The sequence below is a fragment of the Athene noctua genome, chromosome 16 (genome assembly GCF_965140245.1).
Source record: "Athene noctua chromosome 16, bAthNoc1.hap1.1, whole genome shotgun sequence".
Taxonomy (NCBI): domain Eukaryota; kingdom Metazoa; phylum Chordata; class Aves; order Strigiformes; family Strigidae; genus Athene; species Athene noctua.
This window is the reverse complement of record NC_134052.1, coordinates 7720797-7748300: the sequence shown is the minus strand read 5'-3', so window position 1 is coordinate 7748300 and position 27504 is coordinate 7720797. Positions and strand designations below refer to the sequence as shown.

Genomic DNA, 27504 nt, shown 5'->3' with positions numbered 1-27504 from the left:
TCTGCAAGTTCCCTGTAGAATTGTTCTCCCTATTATCCAAGGAAAAAGACAAAGCTGCAGAGCAGACAGGGTTCTGAGTATCCTTTTGGCTTACAGGTTTTGAATGACCACAGCTCAATTAACATTGACATTCGAGGTAGGCATTCAGTTCCTTGCAAATGTCACACATCTCCCATGTGGTTTCAGCCTGTCTATTGAAATTCATTCTGCAAGGCGCTTCAGCAAACTTCTAACACACATCACAGTCTCTCTCATCAGCATTAAGGCAGATACTTTTCATGATCACCACTTTATTATTTTACTCTTGAGAATTGCTTTCACTTCATACCTATGAACAAAAAGGGTCTGAAACTGCACAACAGACCAGATTCAAGAAAACCTGTTGATGCTGACTCATTTAATACAGTTTTAGGCACTTAGTAGTTTAAATCCATTGTCTAACAAGCAACTAATTTATACATTAAGAGATATGGCCAGCATGCACTCTCACATGGCAGCCACAGATACTGAGGAAGAACTGAAAGACAGCTGATTCCGCCCTGTGTCACCCTCAGTAAATTCAGTACCTTTCTTGATACAAGGCCCAGCTTCAACAGGCATTCCAACTACAAAAAAATCAGTCCTGATTCAAGTCATCTGCAGAATTTCTGTGGAGAACTAAAAAAAACACCCCCTCATATATGACATTGCTTAGTATCACATAATTCTGAGACTTCACTCTTATTCAGGAGTTTTTCAGTCTCTGTAATTAGATTTATTTATATCCCTGCAGTACCAGTGCTCTAAAAGCCTACGGTCTAGCGATTTGGTGCCCAGGCCATGAGAACACAGTGAAGCTCAGGAATTTAACTAGTCACTTAAACAGCCATAACTACAAGATAAACTGATGCATTTAGAATTCAAGGCTACCAAACCTAATCAGTATATTTATGAGGAGACAGGGAGAACATCCAAGTTAAGTTTAATGCTAAGATCACCGCTTCAGTTTTAATATATCACTAAAAATCCACTTGGAGACCGATACCCACTCTAAGAAGGTATATTACTTCCTTTTGCTGCACTATACTGATATGTCTTGTTCAAAGAGAGGGGGTGCACCTGTTGATGAGTATCAAGAGTGATAATAGCTTTGGATCTTCTGCCAAGGTTTTAGATTTGCTCAGTATGATTCTACAATGTATTTAAATTATTACTTAAGATAAAGAAAAATCCTCACAGTCCCACTATTTTATATACTATCCTAAGTTTAAAACATTTTCTTCTTTTAAACCAACTACATTCTTCTAAAACAGTAAGCGCACAGTGACAGGCATTTTAAACAAGTACTTCTTATTTATTCACAATTTAGATAAAGTTTAAGGAAAGACAAAAGAAATACAAAGGACAACATCAAAATGAAAAGGAATTTTAGTGACCGAAGTGAGTTTCTACAGCCAGTGCTCTCCATACATTTCAAAAATGTTATCCAAACACTGCAGATGCAGATTTCAAATAAATCCCATAACAAACAGCTATGACTATTCCCTTTGAAATTAAACTGGGAATGGAAGTTAGCCACCTTTTATCTATGAGTACACAAACCACCAAATTCTTTCAGTTTCTGGTTAAAGCCACATTTATCATTTACAAGATGGATTCTGCAATACATTTTCATGTAGCATTTTTCATTTTGTCTGAGCTCTGCTATAAAAAAAGTCAGTGTCAACATTCTGTATAACAAAACCGCTTTTGATCTTGCTTGTGGAATATATGCAATTCAGAGCAGTGTCACACTTGCAGCTTGGAGGTATCCTTGGAGATACTGCAACGCTTCTGCATTCAGACTAGTACTCAGCATTGATGGAACCTTAAAACATACGATAGAGCAGAAGTGTCAATGTGTGTATACATTAAACTGCTGCTATAGCTGTTAATCACTGTGTCAACATATGGCACAAAGTCAAACAACATCCTGAGAGCAGCAGTTTTTCATTGTGAAAGCAGTTGCTGGAATTACAATTCCTGATGCTGACAGTTTTATATACTACTTATCTGAAACAAGTATGAAAAAAGAGTAGAGAAAACCTTCAGTTATTAAAGCAGATATTGTATGCAGCAAACCTAGATCTCTCAGGCAATCTTTACTTACCAAAATCTTCAACAAAACAAAGATGCTACAGTTTAAAATAGTTAACTGTAAACTTAATTTTAACATGAGTCGCCTGAAATTTCCTGTGTATGTACAGCTGAGGTGGAGATAGCTATTAGTTATCTACAAACAAGTGGGTATTCATTTAAGAAATGGCATAATTAAGCTTACTGCTAAATTAAGTAATGTGAAAATATGGCCTTTCTAAAGGTTACCAGGAAAAAAAAAGACTTACAAAAGCTCTATTCCATTAAAGAATAAAAGAGAGCAATACCTTGCATTCTGGTTATGACATGCTACAGTTTGCTGATAATCAAACATTAGCAAAAGAGAGCCATTATCCAAAAAGGACTTTGCTGCAGAATTTAGCATTAGCATGCTATATATCAAAGTCACCTACCCTGCCTGGGCATGCTGTAGACAGTTTGTGAAGAGACTGTGCCAGATGGATTCTAGGATTGTTCACCATTTGACCTACAGGATCGTGTTCTTTTTTCCCTGCAAAGGCTAGCTGAGAGAATGCAGTCTGATATCCTGGAGTATCTTCTATGTCAATGAAATGTTCTTCATCAGGGATAGTGTCATCCTCAGGCAGTTCAAAGAGGCCAATGAGGGCCTGCAGCAAAGGAGTCCTATATGTAAAGAGGGAAGGGTAAAGTTGGAGTACTTAAAATATAGTTAGACAGGGTGTATTTCGCAAAAATGTTCGAATTACTTGGAACCCTTTACAAATACACCCTTGTAGGTACTTGCTTAGCTACTGAAATTATAAGTACCCAATCTAAGTTGGACTTGAAGAATTGTGAATCTGTGCATTTCAGAGGCATAATGTAGGTGGTCATATTAAAAGCATGAACAATGTATTTATTTTTATCAGGTCGAATTGTCATGAAACATACCTAAGAAAAGCAATTGTTTTCCAGACTGCACCTATTCTCTAAGTATATTTAAAAAAAGTTCTAGTTCAGAGATCCAGTTATTGTCATTGAGTTCAGGCTACCTGACACCTAGACTGCTAAACTGGCTTACAATCTTCCCAGATAGTTTTCCTCAAACTTCTACTGTCAAGCTAAGGTCTTACAGTCTCTGACAGGTTTTAAGTAGACTAGCTCAGGTCTCCTGACTAGTACAACAGTTATAAGTCAAAACTGGTACTGAAAGCTAAAAGCAAGCAGTGTATTTTCTTAAATGCAGTCCTAGCTACCTCCATCAGTGCTACCTCCATCACAAAAATCTCAAACCTGCTTTGAAAATACAGTTTTATTTGCTGAGAAATGAAAGTGGTATGAAAAGCCTGAAACTCCGCCTCATAATAATAGCAGGTGTGAAGAAATCACAATGAAGTTTATTTGAAGAATGTATTCTGATGATAGCTCATTTTCAAAAAATCAAATAGCCTCACTAACAGAACTTGAAGAAGTGCACTACATACCACAGCTTGGTGTACTCAGTGTCCATCATAGGAGGACATTCTGTTAGTATTTTTGTAATACCAACAGCACAGATTTTCTTTTCAACTTGTCCTGACACCTTCTGGATTTCAGGAATTATAATTTTCTCCAAAACCATTCCAAACATCCTATTATGACATTAAAAGAAAAAGTATTAGAAAGCCTTATCAGCCTTATAGTGATAAAAGGAAACAGAAAAAATATGAATCACTAGGAAAAAGAGAAAACCAGATAATTTGTTAAGATGCTGCCCTGTCACAGTGGATGCCTGGTAGAAATTTAAGCATACAAACTTTTCAAAACCAAAAAAGCATAAAAACATCACTCTTCCCCTCTTTCATTTTTATGATCTGCTTAGGAGATTAATATATTGAACTACCAATGAGGAACTGTGGGCAGCAAATCAGAACAAGAAAAATGGCTAGTCAAATAAATCAACCACATTAGAAGAAACATTCAGCTAGTCAAATTAGTGACAAAAGCAGTTTCCAATTTTAGCTAGAGGAGATAACTATTTCCTGCTTTTAAAGAGAAAAATTACACAGCAGTCTTACATAAATAAATAAAATCATACTAACTTTGGCTGTATGCTGTCAAATATTTCCTGCAGAGCTAATGCCCCATATTTTATGCAGTACAAGTTAATGAAGACTAGGAAACCTGTAACCAGAAAAAGGTCAAATTAAAACTCATTAGAATGTATTTTGCTTCTGACTTTAAAGCTATTCTTTTGTTTTTCAAGGGGATAAAAATGGCACAATGTTCAGTTTTAGTGAAGTTGCTACCCTGAAGTTTGTCTAAAAACTGCTGATGTTTTCATTCACTGCACCACACTAAAACATGGTGGTAAGACAACCAAGACAAGATTCAGTCCTTTTTCTACTTATAGCAGTTACAAAGCACTAGAAAAGTCATTTGCAAATTTTTCAGATCACAGACCAAAAGAACTCTTCAATGCTTTTAACTAAAACTTCATGCTATGCAGTTTTTCAGATCAGTTGTGTATCCCTTTGCATGGCCTTTGTACCAGAGCACAGATGGACTGCATTAAAAGCACCACTTAGATTTTGTTTGTGAAAAACCACTATAAGCAATCCTATCATTCTTGCTCCTATCAGCTGGCATTAACCAGATTTGACAGGATTAAGTAATAGGCATTGCATAATTTGTATAATGTTACCATCATTAAAATAATTTAATCAATATCACAATAATCTTCCTGTTACAGCAGGAATAACCAGAATCTGTATTTCAGTAATGTCACGGCTTTGCTAGTTTAACATTTAATGTTATCAATAACTTAAGTCATATTAAGGCAAAATGACACAAATGCATGGAATATTTAACAGTAATAACACAACTATATGGAACAAAAGGAAGTGTGGTCAATATTACTGTGTTGTGTGAGAGAGAATGTTTGCTGGTATTAGTTGAAGATTAAATGAAGACACTTTCAGATAATTAACAATATCCCTCAGGGTAAGAAAGTAAGAGGAATACAGAAGTCTCTTCCCTTATTTTAGTTCCATTCCTTCAGTCTTCACGAACTAAGTGTCACCTGCTACGGCAACTGCCCTATATGCCACCCTTGATTACCCAAATAATTTGAAGCAAGTCATTGATGTCCCTTCATCCACATAATCACAGGAAATGATAGGACACTTCTTCAGTACAGCTGCATGTTCTAAACTGTTGGCATTACCTGCACTGAAGCTTGTCATATAGCAAGGAACTTACTTTTAATAAATTTTGTTGTTTTGGAATTTTGAAGTCTTTGGAATAGTAGAATGAAGATCTGTTTCCTGTACTGGTCAACTGATTCACTGGAAATTTAAAAGAATAGTTATTCAATTCATACTAAGATTTTAATAGTGTCACTTCACAAAAACATGTGTGAATTGTTCAAATCTGAATAAATGTGACTTTTTCAGTTGTTAAACATTAACTATGAAGTGTACAAACATAGCGAACATTAAAATCTACAGAAATTAATTTTGAATGTAATTTCAACTCATACTCACGGAGGCATATGCTCTATAATACTGTTTAGAAGATAGAATCCTTGATGGTCATTAGCTTTAGAGGCAATCAACTTCTGGAACACACCTAACAATCCAGGCTGTAAGCAAAGCAAATATAAAACTCTGTATAACAGTTTGCCATATGTGATCTACCAAAAAGTTGGCCCTTACCATCTAAGGCACACACTAAGGTAAAAGCTGTCATAACTGAAACCAGGATTCCTTTTCTGCAGTTAAGGACAAGGAAGACAGATTTCTGTCAGGATCAAGTGATGTTCCTTTGAGCATTAAGATTAACCTTGATGAAATGAACACCAAAGCCAATTTGAACATGCATGTCTGCGTCATCAATGGCATTGTCTAATCAAGTCTGACTATAACAGATCATGCAGCAGAAATAACAGAAGTTAAGTATGCAGAATAAATCTCCCACTGAATTCACTAATCCTCTGTTCTCTCAACATTTTGCCTCCTCCTCACTCACTCTTCTCAAGACTGTTCTGAACAGAACCTCTGAGTTTTCCTGATCCACAGTGTTCAATATGACACAAATGAGACAGGAAAATTGTGGAAACTTACCTGCTTGCAAAAACTAAGTGCAGGAATTTTACATCATCATTGACAAAAGCATTTATCATATCCACATAATGAAAAATCATCCAAAAAGTCTGCATTCGTATTATTTTTTGTCTTTCTACATAAGCACCATTAATTTTAAGTACAAGCAAAAAATCTGCACAAACTCAGCTATTCGCTAAAGGAAAAAGTTCCTCATAATCTTTGAACTTAAATCAACATGTCTAGAGGCATACACTGAGACTAAATCAATCCAACTTACAATTTTGTCAGCAGCAGCACTTGCTATTGTATTGGCACCCCGCTCTAAATAAGCCTGCAGGAGTCGGACCAAAGGAGGAATGTTTCCTGTCCTTTCCCATAATACTGGCTGAAGTAGATGAGGAAACAATGCCATATAGGATGATGGGATTTCATTTTTATGCATTTCTAGAAGTAGGGACATCACTTGAAACACATATGGAATGAACTCTGGAAAAGAAATTATGACATTTCCAAATTCAGCAATATGGTCACTGTCAGTTCCTAGGAACCACGTATCTACTGACTGAAACGACAATTTTATGATATTAACACAAAGAATCCAACAAATAAAACCTTGGAGAAATATTATCACTTCCCAAATTTAATTGATCAAAACGTTTACAAGCATTGTATACATACAATTTCTATTTCCATGTTTTGGAACATGGAAAACAAACTACTAGAAACAAGGCAATATAATTAAGAATAATAAAGAGGCTTTGGAGTAGTGATTGTTAGATACTTAAAAAATACAGCTTGTTTTAAAAATAAGTTAATACAGTTGATGTACCCATGGAAAGAGACAGTCACTTCCTGAAAATGTTTATTAGGACTGTGAACATGCTATGTTCTCACTTGAATTTCCTGTGTTACAGAAAAATTGCCAGGAGGTAAATCACAGCAACCGACTATAGTATAGAGAGCACACGAGCACTTACTGATTTTAATTTACCTTGCACATCATTCTGTAGTATCTCAGTGAACACCATAAACAAAGCCTCTTCAAAGCTTCCAACTGCATCAGGGTTTGCTTTGCATGTTATCCTTATCGACAAGCATATTGATTCAAACATGTAATGGTTAAAGTGAGGCTTGCTTGGATTCTAAAAACAAATTATAAACAGGTAAATCAACCCAAACTTGCAACCAAGTCACATATTTAGCAATTTTTAAAATTTCAACTAAAGTCTAAAGCAGCTATTGTGAATAAGCATAATTATTGCTTATTTATTAATATGCTAATAAAATTAATTCCATAGATAAAACAAACCTTTAAAGCATAAAGGAGGGGTGGTTTTTATAAATATTTTGAAGACAAGTGTTTTTCAGAAGCTCTGCATAAACTAGCAAGCAGTTAAAGTATCACGAAACAAAAAGGGGAAGAAAATTCTTTTTCAATCCTGAAAGTGTCTAGTCAATTCTTTATTGAACACTTCGTACACTCTGCAGCTAAATTTAAACTATACACAGTAGAAGGTTTCTGGATAGCTGATGAAGGTATTCCAAAGCATGCCCTAATGTTCAAGAATATTAGCCCAGCCTGAACAAAAAACTAAGAGACTTCTACCCACCAAGAACAGGAGGGTGATTTATTTAATTTAATCCCATATTTCAGTGCCTAAATTTAATATTATCCTCAGAACCTTCATGGACAAAGAATAAAAAAGTTACGAGAAAAACAGATTATTGTAATGGTGGTCTCTGCTCAAGCAAACATATATACTAGAATAAACCAGTATTACAAAAACATTTCATATGCTTTTTTCCGGATTTCAGATGAGAGCAGGGGGGAATGATTTGAAAGAATGTCCTACAGGAAAGACAGTACTTCCCTGGAAGGCTTCTTTAACTTTTTCTAGTCAGAAAAAAGTGAACATTTTGCTCAGCCTGTTTCTTTACCTTACTGACAGCCAGCAGTTTCTGTGTAAGCTGTGTGATGACAGAAGGGATGTATGGAATTATGGATTCCTGTAGCAGAGAAAAACTCCTCATGATAGCTGCAAATAAATTGAAAGTATTATCTTCTGGAGACAAACATACACTTCTGTCATCCATCATACACCTAAATCCTTTACCTTTTACTATTAAATTGGATCCCAAGGAATTAGGCACAGTAAGAAAGAGCACCTGCTGCAAGAGCAATCAATCTATAATCATGACAAAAGATAAAGTAAAGCCTCATTATCCCGATCCTATAGATGGAGCACAAAGGATTAAACAACTTTGCAAAAAACATCATTTATCTTGGACAAGCTTCAAATTTTAGCATACTATTAGCTGTAACCCACTCAGATGTCCTACTGACACTGCTCAGGAAGCTGTCCAGGTTACAGAGACTACCATTTGAGAAATAATTTATCACAATACCATTATGTTTAGTGTTCCTCTTTGGTACCATAAATTTTGTCAAAGATGGCTTAATACAGCCTGGTAAATAACTGCAGGCTGCATATACCTCTAGCACGTTTGCATAAATTAGGTTTTTCAAATAGCATTTCAGTAGCTTGTAACTATAAGCCTTTAACTCAATTTAACAAAGTTACTCTTACATTGCAGAGCTCATAAAGCATTTACCTTTCATAATGTATTCATTCTCAGATGAGCCAGGAAGCGTCAGCGCTTTAAAAAGGTTTGTTAATAGCACTTCTACAAATGGCACCATTTCTGCAGCTGTAATGCTGTTAAGTAAAACACAGCTCTTTAATCATTAAAGATATTAATAAGCTTCAAGCATTTTACAGTATTGTAAAGAAAAAAGAAAGAAAAGACCCCCACAGGTATTTCTCATCCTTAATGGACAAACCTATATAGCAATGAACTTATTTCTGCTTGAAAACTTACAGGGTAGTATTATTTGTCCCCCTCATGGTAAACAGTCTTTCAAGAGCATGGGCTGCATAAGTATGGACCACAATACTTTCTGCTTGAAGATGGTTGATTAAGAGAGGAATAGATACCAACAGTTGTTCTTTAGATACCTACAAAAATATAGCAACAAATTATACATATGTTACATAAAATACAAATGGTTCAACACTACAGCATAACCACTCTGAGCTCATCAGGTACGAAATGAAAGTCTGGTAAAGGAAGAAATTTTCGAAGGCTCCTCCAGTTGTTAGATCACACCTTGAAAACCAAGACATACTTATTTCTGTCATTGCCTGTATACTTCCCCCGAACACTAACATTACATTTGATTGGCAGTAAGTGCATATATTCCTAACGCATGTCTCTCTTCCATTTTACTTTGTCTTAACAGACAATTAAAAAAAAAAAAAAAATCAAAGGGTTTTTTTTAAAAAAAACCACAGGTATTTCATAAGAGATGAATAAAGGTAATCTAAAATTTCAAAATAATTTATTTTCTTACTGCATCTCACAAATCAGTAAAGGCAAAGGACAAAGTTGCTGTACTCTAACAATTACTGCAATGATACGAGCAATCAAGTATATTTGGACTAACATTCACTTGGAAAAGTCTGAGTGTGTCACAGAACTAAGCACACTAAGATGTTCAGTGCTCCCACAGCATATGGATAGCATACAGACTACATGTTAATTGGATATTTATAACAATATAATTTACTTTCAAAACTAAAAATTCAGCATGAAGTGTAATACATGACTATCAAACACCTGTTGAGTTAACATATGGCCAAGATAAATTAGGCATGGCAAGTATAAAGTAGCAAACTACAATATGTTTTTACCATAAGACTAAAAGAAAAACTTACTTGGTTTCTAAAAATCATGATATATTTGATACCATCTGCTTTTAGCACAGGGAATTCATTCACTGCAATAGAAAAACATGCAAATTTTGTTGATATTTTTAATATAATGTGATTCCTGAATAGATACTATATAGAGAGGTGACATTAAGTCATGATTTTTCCCCTCAAAAATAATACACACAATTAGTTTAGTTTCTGCATTTCTGTATGGGCACTGTTAGACAGAATACCAGTTTTAGGTACAAATCACACCCCAGTCCCATTAAGTGTACAGTCCAACTCTTTTCACATGAAATTTCTCCTTCTGGCTCTAACTTTAACACCCTCCAATTATATATTCCAAGACAAGGCACTACGTTCGAAATATTGCTGAAGCATAAAATAAATTATGTGGCTTAAATCTAGACATCCATCATCTCATCAATATGGGCTGATAGAAGCTACGACGTAGCCTTCAGTATTTTAACTTCTCATGTTTTGTGTAGTATAGAAGTTTTCCTCAAGGTCTCAAATACAGAAATCAAGTTACTTTGATTGGACAAGTTTAAGCATGTAGCTGATAGCAATCGTGTGTGTACATGCTCTGACCTTGCAGTTAGCATGTGGTAATCCACCTTTGTTTAAATAGTTCATTCACTGCAGGCCAAACATATTTGAATTACTTCCCACATGCCAGGTGTTAAGTCTTCTGTCTCAGAGATTATGCTGATATAGGAGTGCTTGAGCCTTAAGAAACAATGGTCACTGTCAAGGTTGTAGATATATCACAAAAAAATGCCATATCAAAATTAACATCAACTTACCACTAGCAGACTTTAAGTCAGGTTGAATGTGATTCACAAAGAATTCCGTCAGATTAACAAGTTCATTGGCTTGTGTTATTCCATGCTAGAAAAACAAAACCCAAAGCAAGTCTGGCTTTAGATGTTAACATTCAGCTAGTTTTCTTACTCATTTTTATGTCCTCTTAACAAAAGGAATCTAAAGTGTGCATGCATGTGATGAGATTGTTGGAAACTGCATCTTTAACACACAGCCACCTGATTTCTTTTTCTTAATTTTTTAGTGTCTAGGTTTCAGCTGTAGCACTACTGAGGTTCAAAGTTACCAGTCCCGAGTGGAGGAACAATAGCACATAATACAGTAATAGTCAAGCAAAATTTTAGATATAAAATATCAGTGTCTTACTAACTAGACACTTTTTTTTGTGATAGGCCTTTTAAAAAGGAAGGGTTTAGGACTCAAACTCCAATTCTGAACTAGAGCAGCAAAATAATGACTACTGTTTTCTCTTACGAAAAATGCAACTAATTTTTAAATGAGGATTTTCAGATGGATATTTATCAATCAGTTGTTCTAAGTGATGTAATTCCATATTTGCCACTGAAAGCACAGAAAGTTGTACAACTTCACCATTTTCTAATCGCTAGAAGACTCTGGTTCACATTATGCATCACTTACTAGCAAATGCTGTGCAGCAGTATACAACTAGAGTTTCAGGAAAAGACTGAGAACCTTCAGCAAAATTGCATGAAGATGCCATACAACACATTGTACTATGTTTGCTTCAAATCTGTCTTGTAAAGCCACTGAGATTTGAACTGTAATAACATTTAAAATATTTATTAGTATATTAAGATCTGTTCCATAGGACATTTGATACAATGTTACTGTTTCCAACTGCAGTTTAGCTCTGGTATGGTTTTTCAATCTATCGAGCCTGTTAGTTGCTTTCTCCCAGACAAGTGATGAGATCCATTTCCAGCCACCATTAGCATTCACATGCCATTTCCAAATCATAAACACTCAAATAACAGGAAATATTGGGAAATAAAAGGGCAAGAACTGTAAGAGTCATTTAAATTCCTTCTTGTCTGCTTAACACTTCTGATTTTCATCTGTGAAGCTAAACTTGAGCTTCCACAGTTTACAAACTCTGACTTAGTACCATTTAAAAGTTCAGAGCCTCTAGACCCAAGCTAATTTTCTTTCTTTCTATGACTGCTTCACACATGCTAGTAAAACCTGCCCAATTGTTCACACATGATTGTTGACTTTGCCTAACCTATCTGAAGATCACATACCACCAAATTACCAACTGTGACAGGTTTATACAATGGACAACTTTTAATCTCATCAACATTTAACTACTACAAATACAGTTACTCCCATTCTGAAGCAGCGTAAAATGAACTGCAGTCCTCATGTACACTATAATATTTGAATGCATATGGATGAAAATGAATAGAATGTAAAAGTACCTTCTGTGTTTGAGCTTTGGATGCCAAAGATGTAACAAGGTAAATAGCTGCATCCTTGTGCTTCCAGTTAACAGATGGATTCTTTGCATATTCTTGCAGCATAGAATTAACATATCCAGAAAAAATCCCTGTCACAGGTCCTTCAAAAAATTTGCACAAGCCTCTGACTAGATCACAAGCTGCTCTGCGCCTGGTGTCAATATCTGCAGGGGAATCAAAGATTCTTTGGGTATGAGAGATTATATAGCTTTTTATATTAATATAATAATGTACAGCTTCTCAAATTACAGCCACATCTTACGTTAATTACTGCAATCCTCCACACTGATACATAAGAACACATTTAAGTCTTTTACTTACTGTCCTAATAGGGTCTATTTGTACAACAAAGAGGAACGGGCACCTACCAATCCTGCATGTGTATCCACAGGTTTTATTGCCCTCTAAAGAAAGATTCAGCAAGTATGGAGGGGGAGGCTTTTTACTATTTAGACAATTATGCACCCAAATGTACTGGTCTGGTTGGGATGGAGTTAATTTTCTTCATAGCAGGCCATATGGTGCTGTGTTTTGTTCTGGTGACTAAAACTGTTGATAACACCCCAGTGTTTTGACTGTTGCTGAAGAGTGCTTGCACAGTGTCAAGGCTTTCTCTTTTTCCTGCTCTGCCTCCCAGCAAGCAGGCTGGGGGTGGGCAAGAAGTCAGGAGGGGACACAACCTGGATAGGTGATCCAAACCGACCAAAGGGCTATTCCATGCCACTTAATGTCATGTTCAGCAATAAAAACTGGGGGAAGAGGTTTTTTGGGAAGGTAACGTTGCTCAGGGACCAGCTGGGCATCAGTCCACTTGTGGGAGGTGGCAAGTTGGTGAGTCACTGACTTTTTTCCCCTCCCCCTTATCTTTTCTTCCTCTTTCTTCCACTTAAAACTGTCTTTATCTCTGAGTCTTCTCACGTTTACTCTCCTACTCTCTCCTTCATGGGGGGGGGGGGGGGGGGGGGGCGAGCAAGAAAGTTGCTGTGTGATGCTTAGCTGCTGGCCCGCCATCCCAAACTAGTACATTTTTGTAAAAAAAAAAAATATTGTTGTATATTTTATATATATGTAAAAATTCCTTGTTTCAAGAAAGAAAAAAAAGTCAGCTGGTCTTTAATACAATATACTAACAGAAAGGACAGAAGGAAAATAAAGCAAGTCAATTTAAATGCAAGAGAACATTCTTAAAGTAATCTCCATAGAACACAAATACTTCTTGTCTCAACTCTCTTGAAAGCAGAAGTAGCTAACAAATAAAAGATTCACAAATACCTAAAATGCAGCCAAATCCTGGATAAGAATGATAAAACCTTTGCTTGAAAAAAAGTTCAAAAAAATTTTCCTCCAATTTCGTCCTCCACTGCAAGCGTACAGTAATTTCTGAAATCTATTATGAAGTGTCATTAATCTGAAAGTGTCAGTCAGTAAACTGTTAGTGGCACAGAACAGCACATACAGAATTTTCATACAGATCTAGATTTGGTTCATTTGTGCTCTGCCCTGGCTGAAGACCAGACAGCTACAATCAGAAAATCAAGTAGCTCTGTTAGCACAGCCGTGTTTTCAGGACGGTTACTGTATCGGTTTGAACACAGTGCCTGCGTACAAGGGCTGGCTGGCATCCAGCTGGCTCGATCACAGATTTTGTATGCAACACCAGTCAGAATTTCAGTTTAAACATGATAGACTACTAAATACAGGCACAGTCTTTCCATGTTATTTAAAACTCTACACATAGGAACTAAATACACAACTGTGGCTACTATTCAGCACTGACTTACAGGCTATATTTGCTGAAATGAGACTGTGAGCAGTGCAGGAGAAATACCAATCCAATTAAGGAAAAAAACCCTATAAGAACACTGTTCAGAACAAAAAGACACTGTGATGGGCATATCGTGACAGTAGACCTGATCAAAAACTGGATAAAATTTCTTAGCGGGAGGGAGCCTTCCCAATTTCAAAAATAAGTTATAAAAGCTTCAGTAAATTGCTTCAGAGTTATATTTAAAGACCAAGTATTCTTAGTATAAATCTGTGGATTACCAGATCCTTCCAAATCCCTTCTTATATATTCTTCAGAATTGTCTTCAAATGCTTCTTCATCAGCCGCTGAAAATATAAAATACGTAGAAGTTTAAATACTGAGGTCTCTGTTTTTGTGGTAAAAAGATCTATTATTATCAACCTGCTATTTTTTCCCAGTAATGTTTTTCTACAACATAAATAGAAATTAATCATATCCAGACAGACTAGCCTGTTGAGCTTGCTTCTGCCTCACAAATTAGTCTTTCACACACATGAGCTGATGTATTCCTGATTTAAAAAAAAAACAAGGAAAAAAAAGCATTATTCAACATTAAGTGTATTTACAGAGGCTTCTAGAGTCATAGCCTTAAGAGAGAATCTTCTTATCACTGCAATACACTGCATTTTAGATACTAGGATCAATGTGAGCCCATCAAAACTTAGAGAATTAGACATTACAATTTAGTAGGTCGGACATCCATGCCTATTTAGGCTTCGTGAATTATTCTGATACTCACTTTAAGCATGAAAAGTTATTGGTGGTACACGACCTTGACTTCCTATATTTTTCAATTTGAAATCCCAGTTAAGACAGAAAAATCAGAGATATTCATACAATTCTACAAAGCCCACAGGGCAGCAATCTATTGTAGAGACTTGGTTTTGAATCTAGTGCTAAAGTACACAAGAGGTACATCATTGTAATTACAGTCGGATTTTACTGTGCCTTTGAAAACTTAACTCTCAAAAAGTTACCTCTAAATTCCATATTGGGAACAATAACTTTTTCACAGATGCTTGTCAATGTATTCTGGTCCTCAAACAGATGCTTGTAATGTGGTCTCTCACAAACCGAGGCCAGAAACTGGATTGCATTACTAACAAGCTAGAACACCACAAACAGAACACATGCAGTTTTAGCATGACTGACCAATTTATAATTCATTAGTAAACTCGACAAGATCAGTTTATAACAACTTACCAAGTCATATTTCACTTCCTGGCCTGTTGTGACTAACAGATTCCAGATTGCCGTTACAAAACGTGGCAGGTAGGGCTGGAATTCTTCATCATATTTTTGAGCATATAAAGCAGCATTATCACAAATTTGTGATTTCAAGAGCTCCAGTAATCCAGCTTCCTCTTCATCCTCACATAAAACAAAACTAAGAACTTAAAACATCCAAACTTGAACACTACTTAAATATTCTAAGTACCAACATATTTGAAGGAAATATTTACACTATTATTTTACTATGTTCTAAACAGGTGAAAGAAATCCCTCTCATGTCCCTACAATTACTGTATTTTGCTGATTTTTACTGGAACTGCACTGCAAGTTATAAATCACACCTACATTTCAAATGGCAGTACTATGCACTTCAAATAATTTAGACCTGATAAAGTTGAACATGAAATTAATTTATGAATATAACAAGAAAGACAACACAAGGCATTGAAAAAATATGCCTAGAAGACATTGTATCTTGCTACTTTAAATTGGAATAGTTGTAAAAGTAGTTCCCTCCCCTTCCCCCTACCAGCACAGATGCTTGTGGAACCACAAAGCAAGTTTAAATGGAAAACTGAGCAGGAATTAAAGAAAAACAACAAACCAAACACCACCCCAGTTTCATCTCCTGGCCTCCCCACAATCCCCACCTTCCAGTTTTAATGCATATCACTTTTTTAATGTATTATGACTTCCTGACTCAGTTCGGCACACCACTGCATGAATGTCTGTGCCCACAGACAAGAGAAAAGAGCAGCAAAGCTTCTTTTCACGGCAGTGTTAGCCTAAAGCAACCGTGAAACTATAGCACAGGATACACTTAACATGCCTCCCTATGTATTGTAAAGAAATTTATACAGTTGCTTTGGCTCCATCATGTGGCAAACTATTGTACTGTATCTGGAAGACAGCACTTAAAATGGAGAAAGCGTGCACAAAATTAATTTGAACTTTAACGACTTGGTATCATTTTTCACCTGTGAAACTACTAATTCTTATAATTAGACAAAGACAGCAAATGCTAAACTAAAATACTTAGGTGTGTCTTGGCTTCTATGTTCAACTGTTTCAAGTTCTTTAAGACACCCTGTTTTCTAAAACACAGTGCATGAACCAGCTGCAAGGTATAGAAAACCTGAGCATTGTGACTCTCTAATGATCAGGTTACTTCAGCAGATGTCCTTGAAAGGATCTACTCATTGATGAGTATCTGTAATTTGATTTCTGTGCACAGCTGGGTATACCTGTAACTGAGATACAACTTCAAGAACTGGACCTCAAATTTCTTAGACAACAGTGCAACTTCTCTTAAACCCCATTTCTTTATAGTCATTCTATTCCTTTGTTTACCCAACAAAGAAAACATTGCATTATTCATATTTAGACTTAAGTTCTCAGTCAAACGTCTCCACTACACAGAGGCAAACCAGGAGGTTTATGCAGTACTTACATCAGTCTGCAAAAGTTTATTATCTAAAGTTAGAAGACTATGAAAATTTGTCATCCATGTTTCCATGTTATCTTCAAAAAACTCAGGAAGATCCTGTGAGGGAAAAGCATAAATCTACATTTTAATTTCCAATTACACTGCTTGGATAACATACCTACATTTTAAGTAGTATGTATCCACCCTGTAATCTACTGAGGGACAACAAAGCACAGAAAACAATCTTCAAAATGAAACACTACCCCCTCCTTCTCCCAGATGAAAATCCTCCAGGCAGAGGCTTTGGAATACATTATTTCCAAATAAACTAGTTGCTTACACGTTATACAGCCTATTGGTTTATAAAGAAAGAACCTTTTTCCCTCTCACTCTCAGAACAAGAAGGCACAAGACTCTCTATAAACTCCAGCTTGTTCTTTGGCCAATACTGAAGAACAGCCCAAGCAATGAAAGCACAATCATCTCACTTCACAGACTTATGTTCCTGTTAAGACACTAATTACATGTCACCACAGCAAAGAGGCTTTTTACCATTTTTCATAAAATGCATTTATTTAATTATGTTAGAAATTTAGATTTGATTTCAAAACAAAAAAACCCCCACCGCTACCAGAATTACTTGCTACTATACTGCTACAGAGCTAGTAGTTTTAACTGACTTTCATCTACATGACTGAGCTCATGTCAGCACAGACATATTTATAAAGCAGCATGGTGAGTATAAACTCAGGCATTTGACTTCTCTTTCACAGCTCATACTCTGAGAGCTACCCATGCAACATTTCCTTGCTATGACACCAGTTTAGACTATCTTGAACTGTTGTTTAGACAGGGTCAAGCTAACATGTTAATTAACCCTAACCTTACTGTGCCTTTACTCCAGCATTGATGTAGACTGTCAACTTTTATTTTTGCAATAAAGCATGGCCTTAAAGGCTGCTTCAAAAGGATCCTATAAATAAGAGCATAACAGCTCCATGTGATCAAAGCAGAACTATTAGAAGAACAAGGAGATTCACCTGAAAATTTAAACTGTAGAACAGCTTCGCAATTAGAATGAGAGAAGAAAAGAGAACCTTCAAAGCACTAGCATCATTTGCATGTGTGCTGCAAAGTTCAATAGTTGCCTAGAAAAAGACATAAGATTCAGTCAAATTACACACATACACAAACCACATTGACAAGAGGTATTGAAAAGTGTCATGGAACATTTTTTTTTAAACCAGAAAATATAGTTCCTTCTCCTCCTCTTATTGATCCTGTCAGGTTCTCACTTCACTAATTTGAACCTCATTAACAGTTTCAAAGAACTGTTTTTAAGTTTTCATTTTACAGGCAATTGACAACAAGCAATTCAGAATGTTAAACTTGTTTCAGAAATAATTCAGCAAGAAATACCTTAAAGAGATTTGTCAAGGGCAAAGCAAAAGCATCAAGGACAAGTTTGATCTCTGTCCATAATTCATTAGACTTAAATTCATGGCGGTACCTGACAAGTGAAAGAGAAATGCATGAAAAATAAAATACAGTCTTCACATTTATTAACAAATTAACTTGCATGCAATTAAATTTTTGTGCTCAACCTCAAAACAAATACTGTCAAGTAAACAAGAACCAGACAACATAGTTCAAGACCATGCAAGGCATACAATTTAACAACTACTTATTAAGTCTTATTAAAAAGTCAAGAAGCGTAAGTAGAAGCCACAACTGTAGATTGTGTAAATCTACAAAATTAAGTCTCATGGTAAAAATTTAGAGTTGAACAGAAATTTTACAATCCATATACTAACTCATTTATTTCCAATACCTTTTAAATAAAGAGTGAGCAGTGCGAAGGACCCCATTAATGACATGGAAATCTCCACTTTGAAAGCGATTCACCATTTCTGTCAGTAAGTCTGGCCATTTCTGAGGAAAGTCTTCCCGACCAATAATACTAATAGCATCACTTAACTGGAAAGGAAACATAACCATTACACGATATAATAGCAAGCTCCTCTTTACAAAAAATGCAGCAGTTGTGCTGGATGCTGCAAATATCTGAGAAATGCTTGTTATTCTTGTCAGATGTAAAATTCATTAGTTTAAACATCTACTACTTTTCACCACAAATAAACACATCTCACTTTAAATTCAATGTGTACACACAGCCTCACTCTCTAGAATTACTATATTTAACTGCCTAATGCTAGAACTTACTATAAGATTATACAGTAATTGCTTTTTTAAAAGAATAAATAAATAAATAATTAAATAGGCAGAAGTAACAATGCAGTCCAAATTATTTGGATTGGGATGACCCCACTGGTAAGGGAATGGAGCTCTGTCAATAACCAGAGCCTCTAGACATGCTTAAAATGTTCCATAAGTCTCATGGATACAAACAAGAATTGACGTATTACCTGCTTTTGAATTTGTTCCGGGCTGCTAAGCATCAAGGGCACTATGTTGGCTTTAATGGCTATCCTATCTGATTCACATATTTTGTTTGGTTCATCCTCAACCTAAAATTAAAACAATAATTAAGTCATGGGCATATCAGTATACTCTAGGCAATGAGCAAATATCAGCATTTCAGAAACTAATTGCTTATACCAATTTATGTAACTATTACATTGTTAAAGAAACTAAGAAGAAGATCTGTTAGAAATATTGCCTACAATGAATCTGTAATAGCAGTACCTGAAAAAAGATAAAACTAGTTTTTCCTCCTCTAACAGTGACTTCTCAAATCAGTAATTCAGCAGTAGTAAGTGTGGGTGTATATGCCAATTACATATTTAACTTTAACTAATCGTCTCCTACCACACCAGATCACACCTCTGTCCTCATTTCTGCCAACTTTAAAGATTTAGTTTGTGCAAGCTGCCTCAAGCCATACTTTCTAGAAACTACATGAAGGCGCAAGTTACAGAATCAAGCCCATAACATTAACTTTACAAGTAATCCAATCAATTCAAAATATCAACCAGTTCAAAGTCCAATCATTAGTGCTGAGTGGTAGTAAATTAAAGTTTCTACTAAAGAAATAAAATAATAAGGCGGCTCATCACCAACCAGTGACAGCAGTGACAGTCACATTATCTGTGATGCTAGCACTGGAGTTCAGAAACCTAGAAATTATCCAGCAATTAAGAGGTAAGAACCTCCAGAAAGTAATTATTTAGATGCCTTCGACTACCATCCTCCTTCTCATCTTTCATCATCTTTCCACAAACTTAAAAAACCCAAAAGTAGCCATTTCAAAATTTCAAGTTATGCTTAGCTGTAACACCAGTCACAAGTGGTTCCCCAGGGCTCAATACTGGGACCAGTTGTGTTTAGTATCTTTATCAATGATGTGTTTGAGGGATCGAGTGCGCCCTCAGTACATTTGCAGATGACACCAAGTTGGGTGGGAGTGCTGATGTTCTTGAGGGTAGGGAGGCTCTGCAGGGGGATCTGGACAGGCTGGAGTGATGGGCCAAGGCCAGCTGTATGAGGTTCAACAAGGCTGAGTGCTGGGTCCTGCACGTGGGTCACAACAACCCCCTGCAATGCTACAGGCCTGGGGAAGTGTGGCAGGAAAGCTGCCCAGTGGAAAAGGACCTGGGGGTGTTGACGAACATGAGCCAGCAGTGTGCCCAGGTGGCCAAGGAGGCCAACAGCATCCTGGCTTGTATCAGAAATAGCGTGGCCAGCAGGACTAGGGCAGTGACTGTCCCCCTGTACTAGGCACTGGTGAGGCTGCACCTTGAACGTTGTGTTCAGTTTTGGGCCCCTCACTGCAAGAAAGACACTGAGGTGCTGGAGCGTGTCCAGAGAAGGGTAACGAAGCTAGGGAGGGGTCTAGAGCACAAGTCTTATGAAGAACGGCTGACGGAACTGGGGGTGTTTAGCCTGGAGAAAAGGAGACTGAGGGGAGACCTCATCGCCCTCTACAACTACCTGAAAGGAGGTTGTAGCGAGGTGGGGGTCGGTATCTTCTCCCATGTAACAAGTGGTAGATCAAAAGGAAAGAGCCTCAGTTGTGCCAGGGGAACTTTAGATTGGATATAGGAAAATTTCTTCACAGAAAGGGTTGTCAGGAACTGGATCAGGCTGCCCAGGGAAGCAGTTGAGTCACCATCCCTGGAGGTATTTAAAAGACGTGTAGATGTGGTGCTCAGGGACATGGTTTAGGGGTGGACTTGGCAGTATTAGGTTAGCAGCTGGACTCAATCTTAAAGGTCCTTTCCAACTTAAATGATTCTATAAACAAACAGTTATAAAAATAAGATGCAGAGAACCTGCTTTTCCTCTTCTATCACACTGCACTGAATCAGAAGAATGTATAAAATAATTTTATGTACATTAAAACACAAGAAGATGATCTTTAAAATTTAAGCTTTACAAGTTTCTATGATGTGAAAGGCAGCAATAGCTGTGCCAGGCAAGCTCCAAGTAGGGAGACAGGACTCACTGCTACGCATTTAAGCAGAGGAGGACAGAGATGGCGGAGAGATCAGCAAATCCTACTATGGCGTAGTTTTCAAAGAAATGAGATCTTTTTACAAGATGTGAGAGGCAGCACATAAATGAATATTCTGTACATACTTTAAAAATAAATTTTAAAAAGCAAACTCTTTCCTCACTCCAGAAGTGCACTGTACATCTGGCTCTCCAGGCTCTACCAAATCAAAGTCCTTGAATAGGCAAAAAACCCCCTTTTGCTTCCACTGAGCTTTGTATCAGCCAAGTTCAAGGCTGCCAAATTACACCACATGATCTAGGTAAGCTAGCCTTATGTCTGTATTTTATGTTCATACAGCTGCTCTTGAAATGAAAGCGTCAATTTTGGACAAAACAATGTGCTTGAAGCCACACAGCAATCATAACAGCCCTCTGGATGCACTTACTGCATAGCATCTCCACCTACTCCAAAATAAAATCTCATCCTGAATTACATCAGCAATCCATAAAAAGGAAACCACTTACATTTTTTTCTGTAACAGGCATTATTTCTACTTACAATATACTACAGATAAAGATGCAATTTGGGAGAAATGACTGAGAACACAGTATTACAGAAAAAAAAGTTCTAGAAATCCCATGTCAGACTGAATGTGCTAATCTTATCAAACATAACCAGATCTAGAACTGCTATAGCTTCTTAATATTAGGGGGGGGGGGGGAAGTCACCTGCAAATTTGTAAATAGGTACCAGCTAAGATGTAATGATGAAATACTTAGCAGTTTCCCTGTAGTAAAGCAACATTATACATTCGATATTTTTCATATACAAACAGTACTTTCAGTGAGACAAAGTATAAAAAATATCAATTAAAACCTCTCCTTGCTGAACAAGTTAAGCTCTCACATGTAATGCTTTCTACCATAAAATAAATTTCATGAATGCTGAAAGCTCCGAGTCAAAAATGTTTCTGACCTCTTCAAAACAAAGAATAAAATAGGATTCAAATGACAATACTTATATTTGATGTCTACGAATACTTTTAAGTGTTAAACTGGCAAGGCCACCAAAATAAACTTCCCCACACTATTCTACGCCCCAGAAGCATTTAGATGAAAGAGAAGCTAGTATCATCACTTTCAGCTGCATTGCTGGCTTGAAATGTTTGTAACACTATGACAATAGACAGGCCAAATTGGCCAGCTCATGTGTATAGACATTTCATAATCATTTCAGTTTAAATAATACTACTGTGAGTTAAATGAGCTTTAAATATTGTGCTTCTGAAAAATATGCATATAATATTAGAGAAAAATATTTGTTCATCATTTTATCACCCAGCACTAGTTCTTTTTAATAGGATGGACTCCAATGGTGCAGGTTGTAATCCCTAACCAGCAAACTACACCTTGTGTTTGCTCTCTGAATAATCTACTTTCTTTCACAGAGTACAGACGTACACACATTCTTCAAGGTTACCGTAGAACATCTTATTGTACCTGAAAAGGATTATTAAATCTTAGCACAACTACTCACTAGGATACCTACAATTCTCCAGTTCCTTTTAATATAATTCTTGAATGTTACAGATGCACAAACTTTGATGACATTTTCCTGTGATTTCTCCAGCAGTGTTAAGAGTAACAGTGGGTAATTCTGGCTTCCTTCGACTGATTCAAGAAACTTTTCCGCTGTAAGAGAACAAGGTTAGCAAAAGGTTATTAAGGTTAGCAAAAGCTGAACTGACTTTTTCCTAATGGGAGTCCTTTGATTCCTCAAGTGTCTATTTAAACATAACACATGAACACTTCCCCAGAGTTTCACAAACAAGTCTGACAAAAGGTACTTTACTTATGACTTCTTTACTGCTAAGCTCTTTGATGCTTCTGCTATTAACAAAAGCTCTCAATTCAGAGCAGGATGTGGAAATATTGCCTCCTCACCATTTTTAAAAGCCATAACCTGCTAGAAGTAAATTCTGGTTTATTGTGAACAGCAGCACTGTTTTAAATAACAACAGTAAAAAAAAAAGAGTAAATCAGGAATACTGGAAAATAAAATTACAAAAAGGAAGCAAAATAAATTTTTATTTATATCCATCCTTCATTAGTGGGTTGTTGTTTTTTTTGTTTGTTTTTTTTTTCTTCTGTTTTAAAAGGATACTGACAACTTCTGCAAAGAGGTTATTGCATAAACATCCACTGAATTTTGCTATACGCAGACAGAAAAACCAAAAAAGAAAGTAAACTTTTTTGGTCACTCATGAGAATCACTTACCAGGACGTCTTACAGCAGGATCTGGATCTAGTGTTTTCTTTAGATACTCAGTTAAAGTCTGTAAATTGGCATCACTCAGCTCCATTTTGGCAGAACCTAAAACCCGCAATTAATTAGTTTTGTTACAGATTTTCTGATCTGCATTTATAAACTACACATATGTAAAACTACATTCCACAGAAGACACACATCAGCTCTTTTTGACTATACCTCAAAGCATGGCCCTATCTTATATGTCTCATCCAATAAAACAACAGCTAATGGATACCAAGCACAAAACAGAAAACATTCAGTTTCTTCAACTACATGGAACTGTTACTGTCCAGCTTACTGAAACCAAACTCCTAGAACAGGATCAGCAAATCATGAACCAGGTACAGCCAAAAAATTATCTCTTGCCTTTTCAAGACAACAGGAGCTTGGTTTTGCTTTTGAGAACTACCATCAGCTCCAGAAACTTGTTCCTGGTTGAGAAAGCTGAAGAGTCCTGCCCTACATAATTGTAAATAGAACAATTCGAAGTGTATTGTAGAGTCAAGGCATGTTTAAAATTAAATAGTCATTATCAAAGAAAACTCGCATCAGAAAATTAACTTTTTATAAAGAGACAAAAGAGTGTGCAAAACCAGAGGGTCTGTGCACCCTGTAAAATTAATTTAGATTAGGGTGGGAGTTAATTTAAGCTGCAATGCTTATTACAGAATAACTCTTTGCAATAGTCCAAATTACTCCTCTCTAGTAATCCTCCCACACACATTCTCATACTTACCACAGTGATATATTAACTTCACAGCTTTAATTGGAATAATTAAAATTACAGTAACTGAAACAGCAGTAAGACATACTTTAATGGACATGTTGTTACTCAGGATATCATCATCAATTCTGCCCATCTTTCTTACCACCAGCAGCACAGTTCACTCACTACAGAACTAATGAGGAAACAAAGATTTCAATTTTTTCTCTGGAGTTTTTAACTAGTAAGATAGACTGAAATTTGTCCATCTCCCACGTAGGCTTTGCTTTATGTTAATTATCAGTACAATAAAAATATTTAACCATGCTTGCAAAGACAGTATGTTTTAATGACGCAATTTTTAATTTAACATTAAAAGAGACAGCAACTGTATTATCTTGAATTAAATGAATGTTAATGAGTAATCGAAATGCCAAAATATTTTGCAAAAAGTAAAGGTCCACCCAGAAAGTCTTGCCTCAAGTGTTTCACACCCCTCCCCTTTTGGGGGTTTATTTGTCTTGTTCACCAATTCACATCAATCAACAAAACACCACTAAAGTACAGCATAAGCAAACAGCACCAATAATAGCTGGCTTGTCTGTTCTACAAAACGGCCTCATGCATCACTATTTGTTGTTGAAACTAATACTTAAATCTTTCATAATTAAAAAAAATATAAATTATGTGCTCCAGGGAAGGCTGAGGTGCAAGCCCACGCAGAAATCATTAATGGAGACTAAACTTGACTCAAATGGGAAACCAAACTGAAAGAAGATGACAATCCTGAATAGCCTTTTACAAATACCTCACAAACATATGCAATGTAGGGGCCCGTGGAAAAAAAAATACACCTCAAGCTGACTGTGAGTTTTCTTTGAAGGCCAAACGCTCAGATTTTAATCTATTATTCCCTCCATCATACAAAAGGATATTTTCACCTGCTACCGACTTATTCTTATTTCATTCTTATTTCTTATTTCCTTCATTTTTGTTTGTTTTCTACTGCAAAAAACCTGGTGGTACTTGCTAGAGCGATATGACACTTTTTGCTATGTTGTGAGATATGCCTCCTGAAAAGGCCACAGAAAATGAAAACATTTCCAGACCACCTCTCCAGAAGAAAACCCGTAAGATGTGCTTAATGAATTAACTACTTTAGTCAAATTAAAGACAGATCACTTGGGAAGGAAAAAAAACCCCAAACCGGCTGTCCTACCAAGCCTTGCACAGCAAAAAACTTCAGAGAAGCCTGTTCCGGCGGTCACTCACCACAGCACTTACCAAACACCACCTACACGCCCAAGGATGTTTATGGTCCATATTTTAGGAGAAAGAGTATCTTTAGAGCACACGGAGATCTTTACACCCACTTTCCACTTCACCAACCCCTGGGGTTGGGAGAGAAGCACCAGCTGGGCAGGGGAGCAGGAGCAAGGCCCCATCACAGCCCCGCGACCGCCCGCTCACGCCGCTTCCCCACAGACCAACAGGCGAGGCCGCCCGCAACGCGGGGCGGCCGCCCGGGGGCCCTTCAGCAGGGACGGGAGGGGAGCCCTCCAGGCCCGGCCGCCGCCGGGGCTGCCCCGTTCTTACGACCCCACGGGGTGGCCCAGCCCCCCCCCGCGCTTTCCCGGGCCCATCCCGCCGCCTGCCCGGCCTGAAGCCGCCGCGCGGTTTCTCCGAGGGACGGGGCCGCTCCGTCCCGCCCGCCGCCAGACTGCGCCTCCCCCGCGGCGGCGCTCACGCTGCTCCGTGCGGCGGCGGCCCTGATGGGCTGCGGCCTCCGCACGGTGCCCAGGTGCGGGCCGGCCTGCCCACCCCCGCCGGGCCGGGCCGGGGCAGGGCGGGCTGGCGGCCGCGGCGCGCCGAACGGCACCGACCGCCCTCACACTAACTTGCTCCCCTCCCCCTCCCCGCCACCTCCAGACTGGCAGCAGCAGAAGCCAATGAGGAGAGCACACTGCTTAAGCCCAGAGACCACGGGCCAATCGCGAGCCGCGGGAAGCGGGCCGAAGCACCCCAGCATGGTGAGCTGCGCCTCTCCCTGCGCCGCGGGCCCAGCGCCCGAGCCCGGAGCGGAGCGGCGGCCGGCTTCGGGCCAGGCGAGCCGCCGGGCTGCGGGGCCGCCCCACCGCCGGCATCACCGGGCGGCATGTCCCAGCCTCACCTGGCGACTCCCCCGGGCGGTAGCGGCAGCAGCGGCGGCCCCGAGAGCTCCGGCTGCGCTTCACATTCAAACTGCGGCGAGAGGGCGCGGCGGCAGCACCGTGACCGCATCACGCAGGGCGGTCACAGCGTTGGGCCGCCGGGCCAATCAGCGGCCTCTCCCTCCCTGACGCGCTCCGCCGTCAGCCAATCCTCGCCGCGCTCCCCGCGGGGGCGACCGACCAATGGCCATGCGCTTCCCACAAGGCCCTGGGGCGCCTCTCGGAGCCACAGGGCGGCCGCGGGAGCCGGCCCCGCCCCCGGCCCGAGGGCGCAGCGGCCCGCGGGAGGCGGCGGCGGCAGCCGGGCCGGGGTACGAGGGGGCCGCGCGGGGCCGGGCCGGGGGGGCCTGGGAGGGCAGAAGGGGGGGGCGGCGGTCGACGAGGAGGAACCTTTATTCGTTAAAAAAAAAAAGAAAAAAAAAAAAAAAAAGAGGGAACGACACGACGTTCGCACGGAGGAAAAGAGCAGCGAAGAGGGAGGGAAGAGGTGGTGTGTTAAAAAAAAACACCACCAAAAACCCCCCCAACCCAGAAAACAGACACAGCTCCTAAAAGTGAAAGCCCCAGCATTAGCGTCTTTGATCTATTCTCATGGTAAATAGACCCTTCCAATAAACCACGCGAAAAAACGGGCAACACTTTTTAAAACTTTATTGATTTACCACTTGATTAAAGCATGGAGTATTATAACAGTACTATACATAGTATTTTCATGTAGAAAACTTTACATAGTTTTTCATATTATATAATTTTGGTATTCTCTCAAAAATGTATACATCCATTGGGCAAGGAATGCTCTTTAAATTATGGATATTAAATGCACTTAACATGGAGATCTTCAAAAAACTTAGGCATTTTAAATATGTGAAAACATTTTACACAGAAATAACATTAAAGGTGCTAAAGGGAGCTGCACGTTTGACAGAAAAAGCTTAGTTCTACTTCAGACTAAAAGTTACTATTTTTAATCTTTCTCATTCTTAATAGTAAGACTGAGCTAAAATTTGGGATTGTTTGCTTGTATTAACATTGTTTTAGGTTGTTCTGTTTACAGCTGAGAAAGTGAGATGAGACATAGATAACAAACCACTTTAAAAATATTATTTTCTTGTACTGTTAAGA

General features: G+C 38.1%; 1 protein-coding gene across 2 annotated transcripts; it reads right to left on the bottom strand.

Moving 5' to 3' along the window:
* Positions 1 to 1312: 1312 nt before the first annotated feature.
* Positions 1313 to 26449, bottom strand: CSE1L (chromosome segregation 1 like). 2 transcript variants are annotated; one of them, XM_074919993.1, is made up of 25 exons: positions 26343 to 26449; positions 23437 to 23532; positions 22708 to 22850; positions 19130 to 19231; positions 18535 to 18680; positions 18123 to 18213; positions 17744 to 17851; positions 16728 to 16820; positions 15248 to 15415; positions 15022 to 15151; positions 14284 to 14349; positions 12199 to 12401; positions 10741 to 10825; positions 9938 to 9999; positions 9042 to 9178; positions 8775 to 8878; positions 8100 to 8197; positions 7153 to 7303; positions 6439 to 6647; positions 5601 to 5698; positions 5317 to 5402; positions 4158 to 4239; positions 3561 to 3707; positions 2529 to 2760; positions 1313 to 1846 (listed from the first exon to the last, which is right to left on the bottom strand). In XM_074919993.1, the coding sequence occupies exons 2-25, from the start codon at positions 23519 to 23521 to the stop codon at positions 1757 to 1759; spliced, it is 2916 nt and encodes a 971-aa protein (XP_074776094.1). In that variant the 5' UTR covers positions 23522 to 23532; positions 26343 to 26449; the 3' UTR covers positions 1313 to 1756. The 2 variants fall into 2 exon arrangements, with proteins under 2 accessions (XP_074776094.1, XP_074776095.1); XM_074919994.1 differs by lacking the exon at positions 26343 to 26449 and adding an exon at positions 25457 to 26023.
* Positions 26450 to 27504: the final 1055 nt, after the last annotated feature.

Excerpts from the sequence above, each read along its gene's own strand:
- CSE1L (XM_074919993.1), bottom strand. The coding sequence starts at position 23,521 with ATGGAGCTGAGTGATGCCAATTTACAGACTTTAACTGAGTATCTAAAG. Across the intron at positions 18,681-19,129 it reads CGGAACAAATTCAAAAGCAG|TTAAGTGATGCTATTAGTAT; the intron begins GTAATACGTCAA and ends TTTCCTTTCCAG. Across the intron at positions 16,821-17,743 it reads TCTACAGTTTAAATTTTCAG|GATCTTCCTGAGTTTTTTGA; the intron begins GTGAATCTCCTT and ends TTTCCCTCACAG.